We start from the raw sequence: 26,811 nt of genomic DNA, 5'->3' as shown, positions 1-26,811 counted from the left end.
TTCCTGCAACACAGTTCCAGGCGGTTATTCCCTGCATTCTCTCATGGAAAATATCCATGGATAAAAATGAAATTTTAGAGCCATCCAGAGCTCTGAGAGAAAATGATAAACAGTTCAAATACTGGGTCCGTCTGAAATGCACCACGGAGGATAAATAGTTGATAACGATGCCGTGAATCAGGAAGGGAAAGTTGGCTCTGGGAACGTGGGGTGGGATCTGCGCATTTAGGGATTTATTGCCAGCCCTAGAAAGAGCTAGGCTGAGAGGACAGAGTCGTGGATTTGAGTCTGCTACTCAAATAACAGGAAAACTCAAAAAACAGATGCCCCATGGAAGATAGTAGGGACTGGGGACCCCAAAGGCCACAGCTGCTCCCACGCACGAACCTCGAAGTCCGAGTCACGACTGTTTCCCGACGACGCTCCCAGTGGTCACCGCACAACCTGGGGCGGACGCGGGGCTGGGGGCGCAGAGCTGGCCAGAAGCGCCGGGGCCGAAGTCACCAGGCGCAGAGACGGGACAGGACGCCAGGGGTCCCGGCTGCCGGCGCCGCCCCAACGCTGCGGGCCGGAGGGGACTGAGGTCCGAGCGGCGCCCCCCGCGCACCCGGGCCCGCAGCCTGAGCTGACCGCGGGGAGGCCCGCAGCCGATTCGGGTAGATTCCAACCAACCGCCTCTTCCCCTCCTCTCCGTCTTCGCACCCCGGAAATACACACTCACCATTTCTGGGTTTCCTGGGTCTCCCTGAACTACCTCTGTCCCTACGACTCCCACGACCAGCGCGGGTCACAGCGCCACAAGGCTGAAGCAGCGCCTCCAGCGCAGTTTAACGGTAGAAAACCGGCTCGTTAGCCCGGCCTAACGGAGTAAGAACGTCCACGCCGGGGCGGTGCGTCGCCCCACCCACTTGCCCAAGCGGCGTCCCTGATTGTACAGTTAGCAGGGCAGCCTTAGTGCTTAAGTGACAGCTAGGCGGGAGGACGCGTAGCTCCTGGAAACCAACTTCCGTCAGGAGGGGGAGCCTGACACAGCCTGACACGTTTGCGATGAAACAGAACTTTATCCAGGCCTGGGGCTACCCACCTTGTATTTGCTCAGCTCTTTGTGAGCCCATGAACACAGGGAATTTCTGATTGCGTTTCCAAGTGGAGCAAGAAAGAACATGAGGGTCGCCCAGGGAGGTGTATGATCAGGCCACCCAAGACGGCTGTTCTCTTGCTCTCTGTGCATCCAGGGCCCTACCAGTCCCTGCTTCATCTATACCCTACTCACATGACTGACCCGCTCTCTTAATCACAGAGCCCAATCAGTAAACTTGCCCTGGCTAGTGTTTGTTCTAATCTCTAGATCAGAATGTCTCCACTGCCAGTTTATCCAAGGGGCGGTGAGGGGTGTGCTCCTCTGCTGGTTTCCCTGGTAACTGAGTAGCCAACCTGAGGTCAATTTCCTTTATAATTGGTAAACTCCCCCCAGCATTGACTGCTGCCTTGTCCTGCCAGCCATCTGCTGCCCACAGTAGGGTGTAGCTCCAGGACCTTTTTGCTTCGGACAAGCAAGCTCCTCTCTCCATTAAACCACTGATGTCTGTCACTGATTCTTGTCTTTCTCTGGTCTTGAGGCTGGGCAATTACAAGGCTTGCAAATCTGCAGGGTGCAGCCCAACACCAGGCCACACTGGAATAAGAGGGTCTATGTCCTCTAGGGGTCAAGGGTTTGGTGTAAAGCTGGGAGGCCATGCGTGGAACTGTGACTCCCTTTCTTTTAGAAACACAGAAATTAAAATGTGACCTCACCATCTGTAATGGAGTCTGGCTCTGTTTTAATCTTTGATACTTGACAGCGTTGAGCCTTCCATCCACCCCTGCTCCAACCTTGCTCATTTATACTTAAGAGAAAGGATCCTAAGCCCTTGGCTCTGGTGGGAAGTTTGAACCCTACAGCCCTCAGCTGGGCTCAAGGACTCTTTTCAGTCTAACCACAGGATGTGAGACATGTTCATTAAATTCTCCGGTGTACATTTTATATTGGAAGGAAATTTATTTTCGATCAGTTTTTGCCTTTGTCCCTAGAGAATTGTGAAATGTAAACAGCTATATATCTAAGACAACTGATTCCTGTTTTCACTAATTAAGAAAACTAAATCATTACATAAACTTGGGATGTACCTGGAACCTCTTTCCATCACACTCCTCCCAGATTTGTTGAGGTATAACTGATTAATAAAATCGTCTATATTTAAAGATTACAATGTGATTTGATATACAAATACTATATTGTATACCTGAAATTTGCTAAAACAGTGGATTAAGAGTTCTCACCTCCCCTCCTCATCCCAACACACACACACACACACACACACACACACACACACACACACACAATGTGAGCTGATGGATGTGTTAACCTGGAAACTCTAATATGCCTAAGAGACTGGATTGCAAAACTCCTGGGTTCAACTCCCAGTACCTCCATTAAAATAAATAAATTTTTAAAAGGGAGTTAAAAAAAAAAAGCAAGCAAACTTTAAGTAGGCATTAAGATACCCCACGCAGGCTGTAAACTAGGGTTGAAAGAGAGGTACATGGGCTGGGGAGTACGGGGAGGTGGCAGCCCTTGCCATCAGTCTCTCTGACCTGATTGCTGGCAAGCCAGCACGTGCCAGCCCCTCTACCCAGCCCAGCAAGCAGGGGGGCTTTACAGGGTGAAGACGTGCCTGTGCTGACCCTCCCTCACTCACAGATCCCTCCTAGGGGTGCCGGTCCTGTCCCATGTCCATATTTTGTCCCCTTCCTACTTGGTTATGTGGGGACCTTTTTGAAGCTTTGGTTGTATAAGAGATCTGCCAGTTTCCAGTTGCTAATTGTTCCACATGTAGATGTATTTTTAATATGTTTGTGGGGGGAGGTGAGTTTCACATCCTCCTACTCTGCCTTTTGATCCACCTTCCAATCCATGTTTTTATTTTTGCAGTTAATCTGATTTGTACAGTGTTTGAAACACCAAGAAACGTATTTCCCCTTCAAATGTGCATGTACATATAAAGATATCTGTCCTTAATGCTCTGAAGTCCAACACTTACCTGTTTTCTGCTCAAAATTCCCAAGGTTGGCTAATACTTGATGAGGGACCGTGAGACTACGGAAAATACCCAAAATGCTTGCTTATGGAAAAATTAAAACAAAACAATAATTTTAACCAAGTGAAACCGGGAAGCATATGTGTTCTATAAATTCCAATTATTTATGTATTTTCACAGTAAGATCTGAGGTAAATAGGCCCTCAGTGTAACGTTTCATGTTTCCCTGACTAGGAATTAGTTTAATATTTGCTGTAGTGGTGAGTGCCAAGGGCTTCAACATCCTCCAGGGTTCTTGTTATCTCCCTGCTGTGTTTGGATATCCCTTGAAATTCATTTGAAAATAGAGTCTGTGCCCTATATCTGCTTTATTTCACTGGTTTTATACTGGAGCCCTGTTCACACAGTAGTCAGGTGTGTGGTGGGAAAATGTTCTGTTATGTGATTAAACCTGTTAAATGTTTTCATGGGACAAAATCCCTGGACTACGCACGTCAGAAGAGGCTCCTGGCTTTTAGTCCTCACTTTCTGTCACAGAAAAAACTCGAAGGGTCAGGGAGTTGTCCGACTGCTCCTTCCCCAGTCTGATAAGGCTGTGGCAAACTAGTTTTCCTTGAGGGATGGCCTAATTTACAGGAAAAAGAATGCTTTCTATGTATCTGTCAAAATGTTTTTCCCCCATTTCCTGCAATGAGCTGTATGCTACGTGTATTTTAAGTGTTTTGGACATTTCATGATTGGCATTGATGATGTATTTGTGGAAAGAGATCATGTGTGCACAGGTAAGTACCAGGGACTCCCATGACAATCAGCATGTGAGTGCAAATGAGGAAAACAGCAATTTGTGCTGGGTAAGCTGGAGGGCTTTGATGGAGTCCCAAAATCAAATATGACACTCAGGGTACACAGACTACAGGTGATGTCAGGAGGGGGGCCTCGGAGTGGGATAAAGTGTGGGGGCCTGGGTACACTACTACAATAAAACAAAGACCTGCAGGAGTGACCACTCTAACAGAAACACCTAGTATGGGAAGGTTTTACTTGTAATCCAGTGCCAGTAGTCCTGGTGAACAGGACAAAGAAATAGGCCACAGAGACTGGTGACTGAATCTAATTAATGCTCCAACTGCAGGAAGACTTATCTACAGGGAAGCAAGGTATTAGCCGTTGGGCCATCTGTGAGGCTTGTAACCTGAGCTCATCACGAGAGGTCCTCTGAATGCCGTTTTCAAGAACCCAGTGTGGGGTGTTCCCAGAATCCAAGTGATAATATCAGTAATTTCTAATGTGTCTTCCTTGCATTTTGGTGGTGGTGAAAGAATAAGATGCAGCCAACAGAGGGACTGAGGGGCCCTATAAAGTCTATTTGCCAATAGCTGTAGGGGCTCCTCCTTGGTCTGAAAAGTAAGTCCATCGACTATATTACCAGTGTGTTTTTTTAATCTTTGGCGCACTGGTCAGACACTCAATTAGCTGTGACAGAGGAGAGAAGTCCCTTGAATTTTGCCTAACATTTAGATTAGATGCCAATAAATGGTTATGGATTACATGCACTCACAGGTCAGATTTAACACCATTACCTCTCAGGCACAAGAATGTGGTCAGAAAACCAAGTAAATTTATTGCCCTCAGCAGGGAAATGAAACCACTCCAATACATAAGGTACGACTACTGAAAAAAAAAAAAAACAAAAAAAACAGAAAGAATGAAAAAAAGGAGGGGAAAAAAAGGAAAAGACTGAATTTCACTTGCTGATTTAAACTTTAAAACTCTCACTGTTGTTTTCCATTTTTCCACAACATATGCTGAAAGTTTAAGCATATGGAAACGAAACCTGTGAACAGCAAAACAGGCTATGGATTATGGATCACTGAAACAAGAGAATCCCAGCTGCTCCTGCAACGAAGAGATACTGAAAATTGCCCATTTCTCCTTTTATACTCAATTAGTATATTACTCAAAATGATACGTCCTCTTTCTGCAGGTCACCTCAATTATACACTGAATGATTTCCTCTAAACAAGCATGTCTTTTTTTGGTGTTTCCATTGAGAACTACAGGGGAAACCTACTCATAGAACTAACTCAGGATGGGCTACAACACTGCAGATAAAGGTAACTCTTTCTCCAACCGGGAGGAACCCCATGCTTTAATGGGGGGTATACACTGTGTTAATCTGTACAGCAGTAAAATGAAAATGCCAAACAGTATAATATTTTGAATATTTATATAAAAATGAAAATCTTCTCAAATGATGTTAAATACAACCCTGACCCTAACCCAGACTAGACGGCGGAAATACGTGTGCCCAAATCAACAGGAAGTCTCCAGTCTCAGATAACAATGTCCAAACTCATGACCACACATTATACAAACAAAAATTCTAACAACCGTAAACATGAAAATGAACCATATCCATGTCTTTATCTTTATGGGGAATCTTTACTGTTAATCAAGGAAGGCAGGATGTTCTATGTCCCACCTTCTACTTCCACACTCAACCAGTTCCTGGAGAGTGTTTCATATACATAACATGGCAAAAATAGAAGTGATTTATGACATCTTCGTTTACTGAGCCTCCTACCTGCATAGAAAAGCTATATACACACCTCTTTTATAGCGTCTCATTTTCTACTTTCCTTCAAAGCTCTTACTTCTATCTTACAAATCAAAGCTTTACCATTTGTTAACCATCTCTTTTTTTCCCACAAAAATATAGGCCTCAGGACTGCAAGAACTTGTTGGTCTTACGCCACTATAACCAAATCCTACGTGCCTTGATTTACGCTAAGTGGGGTGCGTTGATTCTAAAGTGCATGGCAATGAGGGATGTTGAAACTATCAAGAGTAGCGTCTCTGAGAAAGTCCGAGATAGTCTCTGAGAAGAGAAGACCTTATTGGAACAGTGGCCCTGCCTTTCTAGCCTTGCTAGGTTTGTGTTCTCTCACAATTTACCTAAACTCATGGCCTTAATTGAGTCATAAAGGAGGTATTAAAATTACCATGTAGTATACTAAGAAGTGGACATATGTTTTAACTGAGATACCGTATCGTAAATGGTGTGTAACACACTGCGGGAAATATATCAGTGTTTAGATAACAAGCAGGAAAGGCAAAAGTTGTTCCAGAGGCCCGGGAGCTGGCCTGCATTCACCGCAAGGCCTGGTCTCACCCTGCTGAAGAGACCAAGTACACAGTGACTGTGATAAATCATGATGAGAAGAAGGGCATTTTGTAACCATGTCGCTAAAAATGATAAAAGTGACAATTACAAATTATAGAAATGACCACTATTCCCCTCTTCTTGCTAATTTGAGGGATGGGGCTTCTTATGAATTAAGTTTAGCTCTAAAACATTGTTTTTGCCTTCTAGAAAGGTTTATGATTACCAATGACAAAAAAAGTTTACCTCCTCACAGCACTCAACACACACAAAAAATCTTGGTACCTTGAACAGCAATCAAATCATCTAATGCAAGCCAAACCCTATGGAAGTCTCAGCCACCTAGTATGTTACACCCCACGTCGTGTATACTTGTGGTCATTCTATCATTAGAATTCATTACACCCACCTCTTTGACTTCAGGTATGACCCTGAGGATCACTGGCAGGATGGCACTGAAAAAAACCAGGATTTAAGTTTTTGGTATTAAGAATGGATAAGAAATCAGTTTCATGATAAAAATAACTATAAGAGAAGAAAAAAATAAAATTTTCCTGAGGGAAAAAAACCCTGAACTTGTATGTCTATGGTAAAGTTGACTCATAATGTATGATGATTAGATGAAGAAAATGCAAAGATCACTTCAAAATCTATAATTACAATGAGATATATTAATATATTCTCTCAGGAATGAAAACCTGTTCACATACTATGGCTTAGGAAATAGTTTATAAAATATTTCTATGAAACAACTACAGAAGCATTTGTTTGACCAAAAAAATGCACATACTTTTAATCACATACAACCGAATCATAACTGAAAACAGACTGAGGCAACACATTCAGCTGCAAGTAACACAAAACACCCACAGTCTTCCTGACACATAGAAGGTGCTTATTCTCACGTGAAGGACCAGGTCAAGGCAGACACTGCACGATGTGGCAGAGAAACAAACACCCTGTCACTCTTTTTGGCCACATCATTATGAACATCACGGTGAATCAGGAAAACATACTCGCTATTAACAGCATGAAGTGTTCCCTATACAAGTGAGACCTTACAGAGATACAATCTAGAGAGGAGGGTAAACAGAATACTCCCAACCACGGAAGCCTGAACTAGTTTCCTGGTGGACACGTAAGGCCTTCCAAAAAAATCCAAACTCTCATGAACCTTTGAGGTGGAACTAGTGAAGACATCTGTGGAAACCTACACCTCTAAGAAAATGGAAATGAAACAGTTGGTCATGGTTTTGAGTATACACTTCAGTGGAAGGACAAAGAATCTGGAAAAGGGGCTAGAAGATATGCTTCCTCAAAGCTCCTATGCATCCGTCTCTCCCTGAGTATGGTGGCTACAGAATTTCAGTAATGCTTTCTTCGCTCCTTCCTTCCAAATCTCACGCAAGTGAGGCTACTAGTGAATTCTGACATGGGACCATAAAGAGGATAGATTCTGGAAAATCTACTTTGTCACATTACTCACAGGGAAGATACCTCCAACTCTAGATTATCTGTCCTAGCACAGACCACTCTTAATTCAAAGTCTATTCACCAAATTACAATCAGAAGGAAAGACATAAAGCAAAGGTCCAAATATGAAAATAGTAATTCACAAGGATCTATATTCTTTTGTAAATGAGGCATATGTAAATATTTATTCAACTGCTTACTAGCATGGGAGATGGAAAAAGTTTCTTATACTTGTCATCCTAAAAAAGGAGCTTCATCAGTAAGAAAGATAGAATATATATAATAAAGTAGAGATATCAAGGAATGTTCACAAGGCCAGTAGGAGATACTCAACAAATACCACACTGTCAGTTTTCAATGACCACTTAACAGAACAAATAAAATGTTATTAAAAAAAGTAAGCCTAACCGCACATTATAAATACACTTTAATTTACCCATGAACCCCAAAGGCTTCAAAATAGAATGAGAATATATCATTAACTCATTTAACAAAAAAGAACTACCTATTATTATCATGTATTATTGTTGAAAGGCAACTTGCAGAGTTACCTCACTTCAATCTTCATTTCTAAAAGTGGGGTAGGTATAAAATAAGCTCCAAGGGTATATGGTATAACACAGGAATATAGCCAATATTTTATTTTAACTACAAATGGAGTATAACCTTTAAGAATTGTCAATCACTATACTGTACACCTGTAACTTATTATATTGTACAGTAACTATACTTCAACAAAAACTAAAATAAAAACAATCAAAATAACTGGTAAAAATCTACAATCCAACGATATACTTAAAGAGGCTTAGCATGCATAATATTTAAATTTCTATAATTCTTTCACATTGAAAGTTTTCTCAAACATTATACATAGATTAATTTCCATCGAGCTTTGTAATGTTACTTACATTTTTATTTCTTTTCCATGAGAGTTTTTCCATGTAAAGAGGTGGGCCAATTGAAGTCTTTCTAATGCCGTTTTACATTCAAGAGTATTTATCCAATGACTCATTTCATGCTTTCGGAAGGAACTGAGACGACTAAAGGCTTTCTCGCATTCTTCACATCTATATGGTTTCTCTCCAGTGTGCAGTCTCATGTGGGTTCGGAAGTATTCATGACAAATGAAGGCTTTCCCACATTCATTACATACAAAGGGTTTCTCTCCAGTGTGAGTTCTTTCATGTACCTGAACATGACTAGAACACCTGAAGCCTTTACCACAAATTTTACATACATAGGGTTTCTCTCCTGTGTGAATTCTTCTGTGGACTTGTAAGGAATAGCAGTAACTGAAGGTTTTACCACATTGTTTACATTCATAGGGTTTCTCTCCAGTGTGAGTTCTTCCGTGTGCTCGTAAGGAACAGTAATAACCGAAGGCTTTACCACACTGTTTACATTCATAGGGTTTCTCTCCAGTGTGACTTCTTTCATGTATTCGAAATGAACTGGGAGAAAAGAATGTTTTCTCACATTCCTTACATTTATAAGGTCCATTTCCAGAGTGAGTGATCATGTGTGCTCGGAAGCTTGAAAGAGAAAGAAAAGTTTTCCTGCATTCATTACATTCATAGGGTTTCTCTCCTCTGTGAGTCCTTTCGTGTGTTTGAAAGGAACCGTGATCTCTGTAGACTTTCCCACATTCCTTACATTGGTAGGGTTTCTCTCCAGTGTGAGTTCTTTCATGTCTTCGAAGAGAACTGGGGTAACTGAATGCTTTGGTACATTTTTTACATTCGTACAGTTTCTCTCCACTGTGATTTCTTTCATGCATTTTGAAACCTACATGAGAACGGAAAGTTTTACCACACTCCTTACATTCAAAGGGTTTCTCTCCAGTGTGATTTCTTTCATGTATTTTTAAGCCCTGAAGGGAGATGTAAGTCTTACCACAAGGCTTACATTCATAGAGTTTCTCTCCTGTGCTAGTCCTGCCATGTGTCTGGTATCTGCAGATTCTTCCAGATTGTTCACAGTGATAGGGTTTCTTTTCAGTGTGAGTTCTTTCATGTATTCCAAGTGAACTAGAACAAGTGAAGGCTTTCCCACATTCCTTACATTTATAAGGAGCATCTCCAGTGTGCATTATCATGTGTCTTTGCAGGGTTCCGAGACACATAAAAACTTCCCCACAGTCCTGACATTTCCATGGCTTCTCTCTGTATTTCTGATGCTCACATGGTTTGTGTGCCGTGTGACAGTGGATGTGTCTATTAAGGGATGAATGATGCAGGAAGACTTCTCCACATGCACTGCATTCACATGGTTTTACTCCAGTAGTTTCCTTGTTCAGACTGAGATTTGGAATAAGGCTGAAGTCTTCTCCACACTGATTACCCTCTTTATTTTCACAGTGTGCCTCAACCATATAACTTTTGTAAATAATGAGAAGCACATTATTAGTGATTTCTTTATTAATGATTTTACATTTATTATATTTATTATGATTTATAGGGACAGTGTAAGTTTCCCCCAGCCTGAATTGTTTAAGTTGAATATACTGAATGCTCTGCAAGAGGACATCACCCTTGCTACCATTTAAACAGCAATATTCACATGCAGGGTTTACTAACACTGTTTCCAAGTGAACTATTTTGCAAACACTGAACAACTATGTCACATTTCAGGAAGTATTTGGGGGGAAATTTTCCTTTTTTTGTTTTTTGAAAAATTTCTCATAAACACTGAAGCATGGATCATTTGTTGTTTGCTTCTTTTTAAAATTTTGTAACACACTAGGAATCTCACATGAGACACTACTTCTTATTGTGAGTGCAACTCACCTTAGTTTTCTCTCCTGGTTTTTGTATTGATCTTCAGTGTCATGATCTTCCCATGTTTTTCCTAAAATGTAGACCCAGAAAAATAATTCCGAAGGTTTAGAAAAACTATTAGATTCTAGGTCCATGCCTAGAGCTGTGACCATGCCTAATTTCCTTACCAATATTTTTCCTTTTCCACATCCCACACCTCACTGAGCAAGAACAATTCATTCTCGAATTGATAAGGTGAAGAAATGTTGTTGTCCTTACCTACTGAGGCCAGATTCCTGAAGGTTTCCCGCATCACATCTCTGTAGAGTTTCTTCTGTGAAGGACCCAGTAAAGTCCACTCCTCCATGGTGAAGTTCACAGCCACATCCTCAAAAGTCACTGAGTCCTAAAACATCCCACACATGTATACAGCAGGATGAGTGAGACTGACAGCACTGGACATCTGTACTGCATTTACAGGAGGGTTATGTCTAAGTCTGTCTTCCCCAAACATTTATCTATGATTTGATCATCAAAAACTTACTCTATCCACTTACTTCTTCATAAGATTAACAGCATCACGAACACATGCAAATTATTTACACACTTTTAGAGTTGTCTTACTACACCTTATTCCTGTCTAATAGCAGAGTGCACAGCATGTTGGGGAATGATGGAAATGCTATACAAATGAAACAAATATCATTTTAAGACCAATAATTCTTTGTGAGAAAAATTCTTTCATCTTCTTCCTTATTATCCATCTGTTACAGCACTCCAAGAGGCCAAAGGTCAAATCTGTATAAGGTTTCAATGAATAAAAACAGTGAAGAACTGGAAGTTTTATTCTTCTAGTCCTGTTACCCAACGTTAGAGTCCAGGAGGCCTGTTATAATCAAACTTTTAACAAAGCCCTGCTGGCTACATTGTCCTGAAGTCCCCCAGGCTATCAGAAGTGATCAGATGCAGCTCCCTAAATGTATATATTCCTAGGGGGAAGCCTTGCTTTTAACTTGTGTAATGTTTATCACAGACATAAGTCTTTCCTTCTTCTTCTGATATGACTGATTTAGAACATTATTTGGAACCCAGAGCTCAGACACGAGGAAAGGGCATGGCAATTTAGGAAAAAAAATCCCAATACTCACCTGCCTCAGGCTGCTTCCAGCCATTTTTTTTTAGAACACACAGTGAAATAATGTGCCCAAAGAGCTCTTTCCTGTCAGTCCCTAATAGTGCACCCTGGGCCTGGCTGCACTTGAGGAACATGTTAAGAGCTGCAGATTGCAAAGAGTTCACTGAAGTCCACGATGGTTTTGATGGAGAATGAGTCCATGATTATAAAATACATAAAAGTGTCAGGAGCACTTTCCTCCAAAAGAATATAAAACCTCCGTCTCCAATTTCAAGAAGAAGCTATTGTAGATGGTGCCCTGCCAACTTCTGGTCTGGAATGTCGGGAACTTAGAAGCCATCATTCTTCTCTCACAAGAAGAAAATGAAAAAACTTGAAAAGAACAGTTTTTCTTAGATCCATGAATGCACTGAGATCAAAGGGCAGACCAGTGTCTCCAAAATTGGGAAGGAGAAAAGGAAGAGGGAATTCTGAAATATTCCCTAAATATTCTGTTCTTAACAAAGCCTATACTCAAAAAAAATCTATTTTACCAGAGTCTAATGCAAAGTCAAAAAATAACAAAAAGACAGAATAAAATATCCATGAACCCCAGGACAATGTTCTTCAACAGAATCTTTAAAATACACATAATGGTAACACATAAAGGAAAAATCAGAAACAAATAGTAAAAATAAGTGAATTAATAAACACCAAAATTTCCTAAAATTAATGGTAGACTTCAAACTATAAATACAGGAAGCTCAGTGAACACTATAAACTTGAAAACATCAAAACTGCACACCCAACTACAGGTGACCGTTGAACTACATGGATTGAACAGCATGGGTCCATCTATACGTGGATTTTTTTCAATAAATACGCAGTCAGCCCTCCATATCCACGAATGAGGATCCCACATATACGAGGGCCAGCTATGGAGCTTGAGCATCTGTGGATTTTGGTGTCCATGACAGGTTCTGGAATCAATCCCCCAAGGACACCACGGGACGACTGTGTATCATATTCAAACAAGTGAAAAATCAAAGACAAAGAGAATATATTGAAAGAAGCCAGAGGGCAAAATACATCTTAGATATAGAGAAACAAAGATTTGAATTAATCGGACTTCTTTTCAGACACTGTGCAAACAAGAACAGAGTGGAGTGAAATATTTAAAGTTATGAAATTAAAAAAAATTTACCTAGAATTCTGGGTCAAGCAAAATTATCCTTCAAAAGTAAAGAATAAATAAGGACTTTCTGAGACAAAAATTGAGGGAATTTATCATTAGTACACCTACTTTGAATGAATGTTCAAAAATTTATCATAAAGAATGTAAATGATAAAGGTGGAGGATTAGAAAAGGAATAAATTATGGTGAAATATCTTTAGTATTTAATATAGCAGATGGCACTTTGTTTAAAGTAATGTTAGCAACAACGTATTTGGTAATAATATTATAGATAAGTGAAATAAATGACAGCAATGTGACAGGGATGGGAGGGGGGAATTGGGAACAGTGTGGTATGAGGAACTTGCACAACCAGTGAAGTGGTATAGTGGTACACACATACCTTGAAGTTATTTTGGGTTTGTTTCCAGACTGCCACAATAAAGTGAATAGGGCCATAAAGCAAGTCACATGAAGTTTTTGGTCTCCCAGCACATATAAAAGTTATGTTAACACCGTACTGTAGTCTGCTAAGCGTGCAATAGCATTATGCCTGGTTCTTGGAAGGGTTAATAAAACTGATAAACATCTAGTCAAGATAACTGAGCAAAGAGGGAAGACACAAATTATTAATATCAGAAGTGAAAGGAAAGGGAGATAAAAAATGAAAAAGGATTTGATACAAGCCAACATTCACAATGATAATAAACTAACAATAGAAGGGAACTCTGTTCTTGAAAAAAAAAAAAAAAGCTACAGGACACCTGTAGCTAACATCATACTTAATGGTGAGAATCTGGATGCTTCACTGGGAATGTAACAGGACAAGGAAGCACCTATTCAATGTTGCACTGGAAGCTCTAGCCACTGCAGTAATAGATGAAAAAGAAATAAAAGGTACGCAGACTGGTAAGCAAGAAAGAAAACTGTCTTTGTTCTATGGGACATGACTGTCTATGTAAAACATCTGGAGCATCCACACCACCAGACAACTCCAGGAATCAGTAAGAGTGTACATATCCTACGGCAAGGTCGAAGGATACAAATGTCAACTGCTTTGCTATAAACACACACAAAATGTATTCAACTGATCTCTGACAAAGAAGTAAAGGCAATTCAATGGACAAAAGAAAATCTTAAAAAAAATATTGCTTGAAGTAATAGCCACATACAAAACACATACACATACACACACACACTCACACACATACACACAAAGGGGAGGTAAACATAAGTCTTTCATAAAAATTAACTCAAAATAGATCACTGATCGAAACGTAAAATGCAAAAGTAAAAACTCCTAGATATAACAGGATAGAAAATCTAGGTGACCTTGTCTTTAGTGATGAATTTTCAGATACAACACCAAAAGAAGAAAAGAATCCATGAAGGAAAAAAATGATGTTTTACTTCATTAATATGAAAAACTCGTGCCCTGGGAAAGACAAGTCACAGACAAGGCTAAAATCTCTGTAAGACAAAGTTTTGGTTTTTTTTTTTTTTTGACAAAGTTTCATAAATGACTGGTATCCCAAATATACAAAGAACTCTTACACTCAAGAGTAAAAACACCAACAACCCAATTAAAATAGATCTGAACAGACACCTCACTAAAGAAGATATACAAATGGGAAATAAGCAATATGAAAGCACACTCAGGACAGAAGGAAAGAGCTGTCGCTACACACTTACTAAATGGCTATTAGATGTGAAGCTGCAGGTGACCCTCGTTCACTGCTAGAGGGAACATAATTTGGTAAGCCTACAATGGCAGACAGGAATTTCATGTCAAAATTAATTATACTCATACATATATAGTAAGATCCAGCAATCACACTCCTTGGTATTGACCTAAATGAGCTGAAACCTTGTGTTTGCAAAAAACCTGCACACGAATGTTTGCCTGTGCTTTATTCATAATTGGCAAGAATTAGAGCTAAGCAAGATACTATTTAAGAGTTGAATGGATAACAATCAGTGGCATATCAATATGATAAACTATTGTTCAGTTAAAAAAAATGAAATGAGGTATCACGCCATGAAAGCACATAGAGGAATCATAAAAGCATATCACTAAGTGAAAGAAGCCCATCGACATGGCTACATTCTGTATGATTTCAAATGTAAGACATTCTGAAAAAGACAAAATTATGAGCTAGTAAAAGATCTTGGTTGATAGGCATTTGGGGGATGGATGAATGAATAGGTGGAGCATAAGGGATTTGATGGAAGTGAAACTACTCTGTATAATACAGAAATGATGGATATATGCCATTAAATGTTTGCAAACCCATAGGTAATATAACAGAAATAGTCAAGCATAATGTAAAACTGCAGACTTTAACACATCAATATTGGTTCAGCAACTGTTAAAAATGTACTGGAGTAACATGAGATATAAAAAGTAGTGCAAACTGTGTGGATGCAGAGGGGTTGGGTGGGAAGTACTAAGGAAAAGAATTACAGGACCACAATGTTCAACAGATAAAGGAATCCAAAGGAAAGGAAAGCAAATACACTAATTGGCTGAGACAAGCAGACCGCTTCCTACAGTTCAAAAGGAAAACCCACATTCAGAAAGTTAAACATATTCTGAAAATTGTGGTGCAGACACTCCTGATGTTGTGTCTCTTCTAGGGAGACGGAAATCCTAGAAGCGAGTCAGTCCCCGGTGAAGAAGGGTAGGGCCCCCCAAATGAACTCTGGCAGCTGCAGGTACTGTCCTCTTGCCTGACGGTGAGCAAGCCCCTCCTCCCCGACGGTGAGCAAGCCCCTCCTCCCCCAGGCTTCCACTCTCACCAGTGAGGAATTTCTCAACAGGTTCCGACCCAAATGAACTCCCACAATCATAAACACCCTGTTAAGGAGAAAGAAGAGCTGATGGTCACAGACTTCTCTGTGCACAAATTACACTAAGTGCACCTCCTTTATAGATGCAACACTCAAACATACTGCTTAAAAACGTCCAAGACTAAGGAACCGTAACTACAACCCTCTAAGCCCCATGTGCACTTGGTTCCCCAGCTTTCCAGGGCTCTGTAGTTTCACCCCCTTCCATGGTGAAGGTGACCAGGTTGCGGGGGGAGGCGCCCCAAGAAGAACCATCGGGGCCTCCAAGTACTTCCCTTTGCAGGCTCAAGAGGACCTTAACTTGGGTCACTGACCATAGTCCTCCACACTCCACTAGAGTTATTTGGGATCTACTATAGTATTTTAAATGACACAAGCCCAGTGTTTGACAATCCAGCAAAATCATTCAAACCCAGTATTTATTCGGAAAGGACGGAAGACTGTAAGGCACTTCTACTAGTTCAACAAGCAAACCCCAAATATCTATTTATCCGTAAAAGAAGATGTCAGTTAATTATTATTTTCACGGTAACACACTGTAAATAATTAATCACATTTGAACACTTTTGATTTTCAAGTCTAAGCCCTGGAATTTCTATTGAAATCATCCAAAAGGAGAGTACACGTCTCAGAAACTTCCTACACATTCTTAGAAGAAAAAATTCTTAACAAATGGAATGTAACATTGGAATATTTTATTTTTGCTGAAATTCACTCTTTTTTGTCCCTTTGGAAATAACTTATACTGCATTTCAAGCTCTATTAGTTAAATACATTTTACCTCTATTGAAAAACAGACACTTAAATAAGTGAATAAATCTTTTCAAGGTGACAAACCCAGAGGGGGCAGTGCTTACAGGACAGATCACCCTGGAAAGTTTCAAAGAAGAGCCTCCACCAAAGGACTTCCCATAGGGTGTCTGTTTCCAGGAAATAAACTTGGAAGAGAAAAGATTTCATACGATATATTCCGGGTGGTTATTCTCTGCTTTTTTCTCACGTAAAATATCCACAGACCAAAACAACAAAAAAAGGAGGAAAAAAGAAAAAAGAAAAAAAAAAAAGACAAGCCATCCATGGCTCTCTCTGGAAAAGGGTAAGTAGTTAAGATCCTGAGCCTTTTTGAAATGAACCCCGGAAGACGAATAGTTGATAAGGATGTTGTGAATCAGTGTGGGAAAGAGTGCTCTGGAAATGCGGGGAGCGATCTGGAAATTCAGTCATTTATTACCAGCCCTACAGAGAACTACTCTAAGGGACAAGCTCGTGGATTTAAGACTCTGTTTCCCAAACATTTGGAAAACTCAGGAGAAAAGTGGTCCCCGCTGGGTAAAAAGGAGGGGTTGATAACACAGATCCTTCCACGCACGAACCCCGTAGCCCGAGTCAACGACTGTTCCCTGATGACCCTCCCCCGCGGTCACCACACAATGTGGAGGAGACGCGAGGCTGCCGGCGCAGAGCTGCCCAGAGAGGCTCCGGGGCCGAAATCACCGCGCACAGTGACGGGACAGGACGCCCGGGGCCCCGGCTGCCGGCCTCGCCCCGAAGCTGCGAGCCGGAGGGGACTGAGGTCCAAGCGGCGTCCCCCCCACGGGTCCGCAGACTCGAGAGCGCTGACCGCGTGGGGGTCCGGTCCCTCCACGGCCGGTTCCGGCTGGTTCCAACCAGCCCCGTTTCTCTCCGTTTCCGCACCCTGGGGCATCACACTCACCATTTCTAGGTTTCCTGGGTTTGTCTGAGTCCCTCCTAACGACTCCCACGACCCGCGCAGGACACAGCGCGACACGGGCAGAGCCACTTGCGATGGTGAAGCGCACGTTAGTGACCCTAGAGGTCAGCCTGAGCGGGAGGCAACGTCCACGCCGGGACGTGCGTCACACCACCCACCTGCCCCAGCGGCGCGCCTGATTGGACAGAATATACCCCGCCCCCTCGCGCTTGAGTGACAGCCTGCTGGAGAAGGCGTTTCTCTGTGACCAGTAAGCAGAGACTGTCGCCGCCTGGCACGTTTGATTTTAAACAGAACTTTTTCTTTCCTGGTCTGCTCTGATATCTTCCCGCAGCTCTTTGGGCACTGGGAACTCCATGTGAGGTGATGGATGTACCGATTAACTTGGAAATTCTTATATGCCTAAGAGGCTGGATTGCAAAACTCTTTTGGGTTGCAGAACCCTTGTTGCATTATTAATTTATCTGAGCAACTTGATTAAGATGTTATGCACCCAGTTAAAGTGTACATTTTATGGTTCTCAGTGTATTGGCAGTCATCACCACAGCCAATTTTTGAAAATTCCCCTCAAATGAAACCTTGAAAAGAAACTCCTCTGCCCTTTAGCTATCACTCCCACTATTCCCAACGTCTTCTTCCAACTCTAGCCCTAGGGAACTACTGATCTCCTTTCTATCTCTAGATTTCCCTATTTGGGGCTTTCATATGAATGGAATTATATTATATATGGTCTTTGTGATTGACTTCAGTAACTTAACCATAATTTTTTTTCAAGGGACAACCATATTGTAGCATATATTATTAATACTTTACTCATTTTTGTGGCCAAATAATAGTCTATTATCTATTCATCCATTAATGGACATTTGGTTTGTTTCCATTTCTTGGCTGCTTTGAGTAACTTTTTTTTCCCCAATTACCTATACTTTTTTTTAACTTTTTTTTTTGAGTTCTAGTCATTTTACAGTGTTGTCAAATTCCAGTGTAGAGCACAATTTTTCAGTTATACATGAACATACATATATTCATTGTCACTTTTTTTTTTTGCTGTGAGCTACCACAAGATCTTGTATATATTTTCCTGTGCTATAGCATATAATCTTGTTTATCTGTTCTACATTTTGAAATCCCAGTCTGTCCCTTCCCACCCCCTGCCCCCTTGGCAACCACAAGTTTGTATTCTATGTCTGTGAGTCTGTTTCTGTTTTTTATTTATTTATTTATTTATTTATTTATTTATTTATTTATTTATTTATTTATTTATTTATTTTAGATTCCACATATGAGCGATCTCATGGTATTTTTCTTTCTCTTTCTGGCTTACTTCCCTTAGAATGACATTCTCCAGGAACATCCATGTTGCTGTAAATGGCATTATGTTGTCGGTTTTTATGGCTGAATAGTATTCCATTGTATTTGAGTAATTTTTATAAAATTCATGTACAAGTTTTCTTCAAGCATATGTTTTCATTTGGGGGTAGTTTCATAGATGGATAACTGGTCAACCTAGGTTTAATTATTTATGAACTCCTAGAACCTTTCCCAGAGTGGCTACACCATTTTATATATCCACCACCAGTGTATGAGAGTTTAAATTTCTCCATATATCTTCAACAAAACTAAGTACCTTATGTTTTCATTCTAGCCATCCTCATTGTAGAGCAGTAGCCCATTGTGGTTTTGATTTCCATTTCCTTGATGACTACTGATGTCCAGCATCTTGCCATATACTCTGGACCATTTGTCTGTCTTCCTTGGAAAAATGTGAATTCAGTTTCTTTGCTATATTTAAATTGAGTTGACTTTTTATGATTAAGTTATAAGAAGTCTTTAAGTATTTTTGATATAAGTTCCTCATGATATATGTAATTTCCAAAATTCTTCCAGTCTGTGGGTTGTGTACACTCTCTTGCCTTAAAATGTTTACTTTTAATTGCATTAATATATGTGCAATAAAAAATTTACATTCTCATCATTTTTAACATTGTGAAACCAATCTCCAGAACTGTTTTTGTCTTCCCAAACTGCAACTCCATACCCATTGGAAAACATTTGAAACCTATAGCTCGAATCAGATAGAAGTTAGTCTGTGGTGGTTTTGAGGATACTCTTTTTTTCCAGTTTTATTGAGATATAACTGACATATCGCACAGTGTAAATTTAAGGTGTACAGCATAATGATTTAACTTATATACATCATGAAATTATTATAAGTTTAGTGAATATCCATCATCTCTTAAAGATACAACATTAAAGAAATAGAAAAAAATTTTTCCTTTTGATGAGAACTCTTAGGACTTACTCTTTTTTAACAACTTTGATATGTAAGATACAGTGTAACAGTGGTGTTACATTTATCATGTTGTACATTACATCCCTAGTACTAATTATCTTATAACAGAAAGTTTGTACCTTTTGACTGCCTTCATCCAATTCCCCCTTACCCAACACCCTATCTCTGATAATCACAAATTTGATCTCTTCTTATGAGTTTATGAAAAATAACTGACCTACAACATTATGTTAGTTTCTGTTACCCAACATAGTGTTTCAATATTTCTATACATTTCAAAATGATCACTAATATAAGACTAGTTATGATCTGTCACCAAAGATGTAACATGTAATTATTGACTATTTCCCACACTACATATTTCATACCTGTGACTCATTTTGTGATTCTAAGTTTGTATCTCTTAATCTCCCTCACCTATTTCTTTCCTCACTCACCTCTCCCTTCTCTGCCAACTACCTGTTGGACTCGGTATCTGTCACCCTGTTTCTGTTTCATTATGTTTGCTCATTTGTTTGGAGTCCACAAATAAGTGAAATACAATACCTGTCTTTGACTTATTTCACTTAGCATAATACCTTCTAGGTCCATCATGTTGTTGCAAATGGCAAGATTTCATTCTTTTTTATGGTTGAGTAATATTCCTAAACATGTATTTATATATACACCACATCTTTATCCATTCATCTGCTGATGGACACTTAGATTGCTCCCCTATCTTGGGTATTGTCCCTTCTGGCCTGCCAAGTTTCTGCTGAGAAGTCAGCTGATAGCCTTATGAGAGTTCCCTTGTACATAACTTGTTGCTTTTCCCTTGCTGCTTTTAATATTGTTCCTTTAATTTTTGCCATTTTAATTACTGTATGTCTTGGTGCAGTCCTCTTGGGATTGATCCTGTTGGGACTCTGTGATTCCTGAACCTGGATGTCTGTTTCCTTTCCCAGGTTAGGGAAGTTCTCAGCTGTTAGGTCTTCAAATATGTTTTCTGCCCGTTTTCTCACCCTTCCTTCTGGGACCCCTATAATGAGAACCCCTATAATGATTAGTACACTTGATGTTGTCTCAGAGGTCTCTTAAACTGTCCTTAGTATAGTCAGTTTACAATGCTGTGTCAATTTCTGGCTTACAGCATAAGATTGTCCTACATTCCTTACATTCATAGGCCTCCTTTCCATTATGAGCGTTTGCATGGTTTTGAACAGAAGAACTGGGACAATCGAAATCTTTACTATTATTTTTACATTCATAAAGTTTCTCTCTGAGTTCTTTTACAATTTCATAATGAACTGAGACAATCAAAGGCGTTCCCACATTCCTTACATTTATAAGGTCCCTCTCCAGTGTGCTTCATCACGTCTTCAAAATTTGGTGTTAGAACCAAAGGCTTTCGCACATTTCTCACATTCATAGGGCTACTCTCCAATATGAGTTCTTTCATGGTTTTGTAAAGAACGCAGGAGACTAAAGGCTTTACTACAATGTTTACATTCATATGGTTTCTCTCCAGCGTGAGTTCTTTCATGGTTTCGTAATAAACTGGGACAATCGAAAGCCTTCCCACATTTCTTGCATGGATGAGGTCCAACTCCAGTGTGTTTAATGTGGAGATAATTACTGCGATCACATTACATCTTACTTCTTACTAATAGTAGGGTCTGGAGCACGTTGGGAAATGAGAAATGCTATACAAATGATACAAATGTTACCATTTTAAGACCATCAAAAAATATTTTGTGAAGAAAAATCTCTTTCATCTCCTTCCTTTTTACCCACCATGCATAGCACTTATGAGGCAGAGGGTTAAATCTGCACAATGTTTCATGAATAAGAACACAGTGAAGAAGCCTTTTCTTCCATTCCTATCACCAAAACCGAGAGTCCAGGAAAGCTGTAAAAATTTTAATAAGCTCCAGCTGGCTGATTTGGCCCTAAAGGTCTCTAGGCCGTTAGAAATAGTCAGATGTAGATGATGGAATGGAAATATTCTTGTGGGCAAGTATTGCTTTTCACTTGTGTAATATTTATCACAGACTCAGTTTTTCCTTTTTCTCTGTGTGATGTGATGCACTAGAAAGCTAACTGGAGCTTAGAGTTCAGACACTAGGAAGATGGCATGAAAACAGCCCACGAAATCCCTACACTTGGGGACCACAGGGCCGCCAGGGCACAGAGGGAGACGATACGTCAGGAGAGCTTTTGATGGCAGATCTAGAACACTGTGCCCATGCCTTTCTAACTCCGAGGAACAGGTTGAGAGCTGCAGATTACAAGTGTGTTCACTGAAAATCACAAGGGTTTGATGGTGAACCTGCTCATGAATATAAAATACATGAAGCCTTCGGCAGTGCTTTCCTCCTAAAGAACATAAAATCTCCATTTTCAAATTGCAGGAGGAAGTGTTTCCTGATCAGCCATTCTACAGGCTGCCCTGCCAGTCTCCCTAATTCCAAGCTCCCACAAGGTAAACAGGGAACGTGACAGTTTGACCCCTGGGCATAAGAATCCCTTAGCTGATGACAGCACACATTGCCAATAGTGTATGAAAGGGTTTGTTTCTTAAATAATCGATGTATCTGAAGAAAGTAAGGCAGGCCTCTCCAGCACATGGCTTCACCAAGCAAGGAAAGGTATCTGGACCTTCTAAAAATTAAAGTTAGGGGCTGGGTTAGGGTGAGGGTTCACACACAAGAGCAGGGTCTTAAGAGGATTGCATCTCTTGATACTGCCAAAGGAAGGAGGACCAAGGCTTTCTGATCACTTTGCATAGATGTGGGTAAAAGGGAAAAGAGGACAGATGAGGTTTTAAAGCAGTCAGCATCAAGTATCCAAAACTGAAGCTGGAGACTTCCAGGTTCTAGTCTGGCATTTAAAAAACTTAGAAGTCATCATTCCTGGCCTAAAAGAAAACAGTGAAAAAAACTTGAACAACTCTTCTTAAACCCATCAAAGCATTGAGGTCACAGATAAAACACTCTCTCCAAAACTGAAAAAGGGAAAATAAAGGTGGCATTTAAAAATAAGCACTGGGAGCCGTGGATGCGAGCCACTGCCAAGTGTGCTGGAGCAGAGGTGTGGTGGGGGTCCAGCCAGGACCCTGCCGGCCGGGGGCGCTGCCCTGGGATCTCCCGGAGTCCCAAGTCCCGCCAGCAAGATCTGAGTGCACCTGCGGGGCAACCTGTGGGCCACTGGTCACTTCACGAGCAAGAAGAGCCTGAAGCCCTCCAGCCCATTCCTATTGGGGACAGCTCCTCACATCTCCCTGAGGGACCAGAGCCTGCTGCTGGGTCATGATCTGCTCAGGATCCTCCTGCAAAAGAAATCTTGGGGCATGAGCCTCAGAGACCCAGCACCTCACACCCAGTATAGGAGGGAGCTGGTGCAAATGCTGCAGAAGCAAGGCCATGAGTCAGGAAGACATTATGACCACATGGCTTGACTGTATCCACCGAGGGAAGGTCCTGAATGGGATACTGGTCGTGGCCCCATTCAGATGTAAATCGGGGGCTCAAAACTCTGCTGCTCTGTTACTGTGATTTCTGGCTGGGTTGCCAGGAATATTGCCAATGCAGACACAAATCATGTCCCTGCTGTATTTCTTGCTTCATTGTTCGAGTTGTGAATAAAACCCTGCTCTTTCCATTAAAAACAAAACAAAAACAAAAACAAAATCTGTTCTTCACAAGGCTTGTACTGAAAACAATCTATTTCTCCAGAGGCTAATACAAAGGCAAAAAACCCCCCAAAACAAAAAACAAACAAAAAAATCAAGAAAGAACACAAAATCCATGAACTGCAGTGATGACAGAAGGTTTAAAATACACAAAATGGGAATAACTGAAAGAAAAGATTCACAGAAAGGAAGCTAAAAAATTAGTGAAGGAATAATCACTGATTTTCCTGAAATTAATCATAAATGGCATGCTGTGGATCCGAAAAGCTCAGAGAAGACTAAACATCAAAATGCATATGATGTATATCATACTCTAGAGAAAAATCAAAGACAAACAGAACATATTGAAAAAAAGCTAGAGGGGAATATCTACCTTACTTATAGAGAAAAAAGACGAATTAAATCAGACCTCTTTTCAGAAATGATGCAATCAGGGAGAGAGCAGAGTGAAATATTTAAATTTTTGAAAGGAAAAAAACACTCTACTTTTCAAAACCAAAAGCTGATCCTTAGAAAATATTAATTATAATAAAATTGATTAACATCTAGTCAAGATAACTGAGAAGAGAAGGCGAAACAGAAATTACTAATATCAGAAATGAAAGGAGGGGGAAATAAACATAAAAAGATTTGATACAATCAAAACTATAATGAGGTATCAAAACTATAATGAGGTATCACCTCACACTGGTCAGAATGGCCATCATTAAAAAATCCACAAACAATAAATGTTGGAGAGGGTGTGTGGAGAAAAGGGAACCCTCCCACACTGTTGGTGGGAATATAATTCGGTGCAGCCATTATGGAAAACAGTATGGAGATTCCTTAAAAAATCTAAAAACAGAGTTACCATATGATCCAGTAATCCCACTCCTGGGCATATATATGGAGAAATTGCTAATTTGAAAAGATACACACCTCAACGTTCATAGCAGCACTATTTACAATAGCCAAGAGATGGAAGCAACCTAAATGTCCATCAGCAGATGGATAGAGTCAAATGGATAATCGGGGTCATTACCACTGTAATAAGATGAAATATTGTTCAGTGAAAAAATGAAATGAGGCATCAACCTGTGAAAACACATGAAGGAAACTTAAAAGTACATTGCTAAGTAGAGCCAATCTGGAAAGGCTACACAAGGTTCCAAGTATATGACATTCTGGAAAAGATAGTATTATGAGCCAGTAAAAAGATCTTTGGTCCTGAAGGTAGAGGTGAATGAACAGGTGGAGCCTAAGGGATCTTGAGAGAAGTGAAACTACCATATATGATACAGAGATGATGGATACGTGTCCTTAAGCATTTACCAAAACCCACAGACCCTACAACACAAAGCCATTGATAATGAAAACTGTGGATTTTAATGCATCAATATTGGTTCAGTAATTCTAACAAATGTATCGCAGTAATACAAAATGTATAAAATAGTGCAAACTGTGTGGACGCAGAGGGGTCAGGTGGGAACTACTAAGGAAAAGAAGAATTACAGGAACACAATGCTCAACAGATAAAGGAATCCAAAGGAAGGAAAAGCAAGTATAGGAATCAGCTGACATAAGCAGACCGCTTCCCTATAGTTCAAAAGGAAAACCCACATTCAGAAAGTTAAACACATTCTTAAAATTGTGGTGCAGACACTCCTGACGGAAACAGGACCCCTAGAAGTGAGTCAGTCCCCAGTGAAGAAGGGTAGGGCCCCCCTCCAAATGAACTCTGGCAGCTGCAGGTACTGTCCTCTTGCCTGACGGTGTGCAAGCCCCTCCTCCCCCAGGCTTCCACTCTCACCAGCGAGGAATTTCTCAGCAGGTTCCGACCCAAATGAACTCCCACAATCATAAACACTCCGTCAAGGAGAAAGAAGAGCTGATGTTCACAGACTTCTCTGTGCACAAATTACACTAAGTGCACCTACATTATGGATGCAACACTCAAACATACGTCTACACCTAAAGAAACCACAATTACAACCTCAGAAAGAGAATTACCGAATCGCCTCGTCCCCCCACCCAGGTGCACTTGCTTCCCCAGCTTTCCAGGGCTGTGTTTCTTCTTTCAGCATAAAGGCTTCTTCTGGGATCCGCAGGGTAAGGTTCCCCAGGAAGAACCAATGGGCTTTCATTTCTATTTCCCTTTGCAGGCTCAGAGTGGGGTGGGGGGAGCTTAGTTTGGGTCACAAACCACAGGCCATACTCCCACTAGAGTCTCTTGGCACGACTACTACATTTTAATCTCACAAACACACTGAACAACCCAGCAGATTCACTCAAATTCAGTGTTTATGTGGAAAGGAGGAAAGAAAACTAGAATGCACTTTATTAGTTCAACCAGAAAATCCCAAATATATATTCCTTTCAGCAAAAAAAGATGTCTGTAAATTATTATTTCCATGGCAAGACTTGTAAGCAATTAATCATACTTGAACACTTCTGGTCTGCAAGACTAAAGCCTGGAATTTCATTTGAAATCATCTAAAAGTAATCAACAGCCCTCAGAAACAACTACAGTCAGAGCAAGAAAGAGTGAAACCAGGATCTTAAATGGAATGCAATACTGGAACCTCTTTTTTTCCCTCCTGAAATTCACCTCTTTCTTGTCTCTTTGGAAATGGTTTATGCTGTCTTTTGTGCCTATTGATTAAGTAAATAATGTATTTACCCCTACTGAAAAATAGACACTTAAATAAAGCAATGAATCTTTCAGTTAATAAAAACAACGAGGGCAAGGCTGATAGATCACCCAAAAAAGTTTCAAAAAGGAATCTCCAACCAAGCGATTTTCCATAGGATGTTTGTGCCCAAGAAAGATCCTGGGAGGAGAGGCACAAGGATTTCACACAACTTAGTTCCAGGTGGTCATTCTCGGCTTTTCTCTCGTGTAAAATAGACACAAACTAAATAGCCATCTGTGGCTCTACTGAAAAAGGCTAAACACTTAAAATATTAGAGCTGTTTGAAATGCACTACGGAGGACAAATAGTAGAAAATGTGTGAATCAGAGAGGGAAAGTTGACGTTTGGGAACAGGAAAGGGATTTGGAAATTTAGGGATTTATCGCCAGCCCTAGGAAGAGCTACGCTGATGCAACAGGGTCGTGTTGGAATTGGAAAAACTCAAGATTAAAGGGAATCCCTTAAGGAAAAATGAGGGACTGGGGACCCCACACAGCACAGCTCCTCCTACGCATAAAGCCCAGACACAGAGTCTAATGACTCTCCCCGTGGTCAACGCACCATGAGGGAGATACGGGGCGGCGGGAGCAGAGCTGCCCAGAGAGGCTCTGGAGTCGGAACCGAAGTCACCACGCGCAGTGACCGGACAGGACGCCCGCGGGTCCCCGCTGCCGGCCCCGCCCCCGCGCCGCGAGCCGGAGGGACTGAGGTCCTACTGGAGCCCCGGGTGGACTCCGGTCAGCGGACTCCGGAGTCGAACGCGGGGAGGCTCGGAGCCCGCCACGGCCATTTGCGGCCGGTTCCAACCGGCCTCTCTTCTCCGTCTCCGCACCCACA

At 40.9% G+C, this 26,811-nt stretch overlaps 1 protein-coding gene across 9 annotated transcripts in view; it reads right to left on the bottom strand.

The window, feature by feature from the left end:
- LOC105104072 (zinc finger protein 709) overlaps nt 1–26,811 on the bottom strand; it is a 33,373-nt gene that overhangs the window by 6,425 nt on the left and 137 nt on the right. For 2 of the 9 annotated variants that reach the window (XM_064479875.1, XM_031437356.2), the window contains exons 1-5: nt 17,322–17,505; nt 10,749–10,875; nt 10,500–10,560; nt 8,622–10,088; nt 6,650–6,695 (exon numbers count right to left, since the gene is read on the bottom strand). In XM_064479875.1, coding sequence (XP_064335945.1) covers nt 6,650–6,695; nt 8,622–10,088; nt 10,500–10,560; nt 10,749–10,875; nt 17,322–17,324 — 1,704 coding nt within the window. In that variant the 5' untranslated portion in view covers nt 17,325–17,505. Of the gene's footprint in view, nt 1–721; nt 6,696–8,621; nt 10,089–10,499; nt 10,561–10,748; nt 10,876–17,321; nt 17,506–26,811 lie in introns of those variants that run through there. The other 7 variants (XM_064479879.1, XM_064479878.1, XM_064479881.1 and 4 more) reach the window with 7 other exon arrangements.

Source organism: Camelus dromedarius, chromosome 27, assembly GCF_036321535.1.
Source record: "Camelus dromedarius isolate mCamDro1 chromosome 27, mCamDro1.pat, whole genome shotgun sequence".
NCBI lineage: Eukaryota > Metazoa > Chordata > Mammalia > Artiodactyla > Camelidae > Camelus > Camelus dromedarius.
Note: the sequence above shows the minus strand (reverse complement) of the source record. Positions and strands in the feature narration are given on the sequence as shown.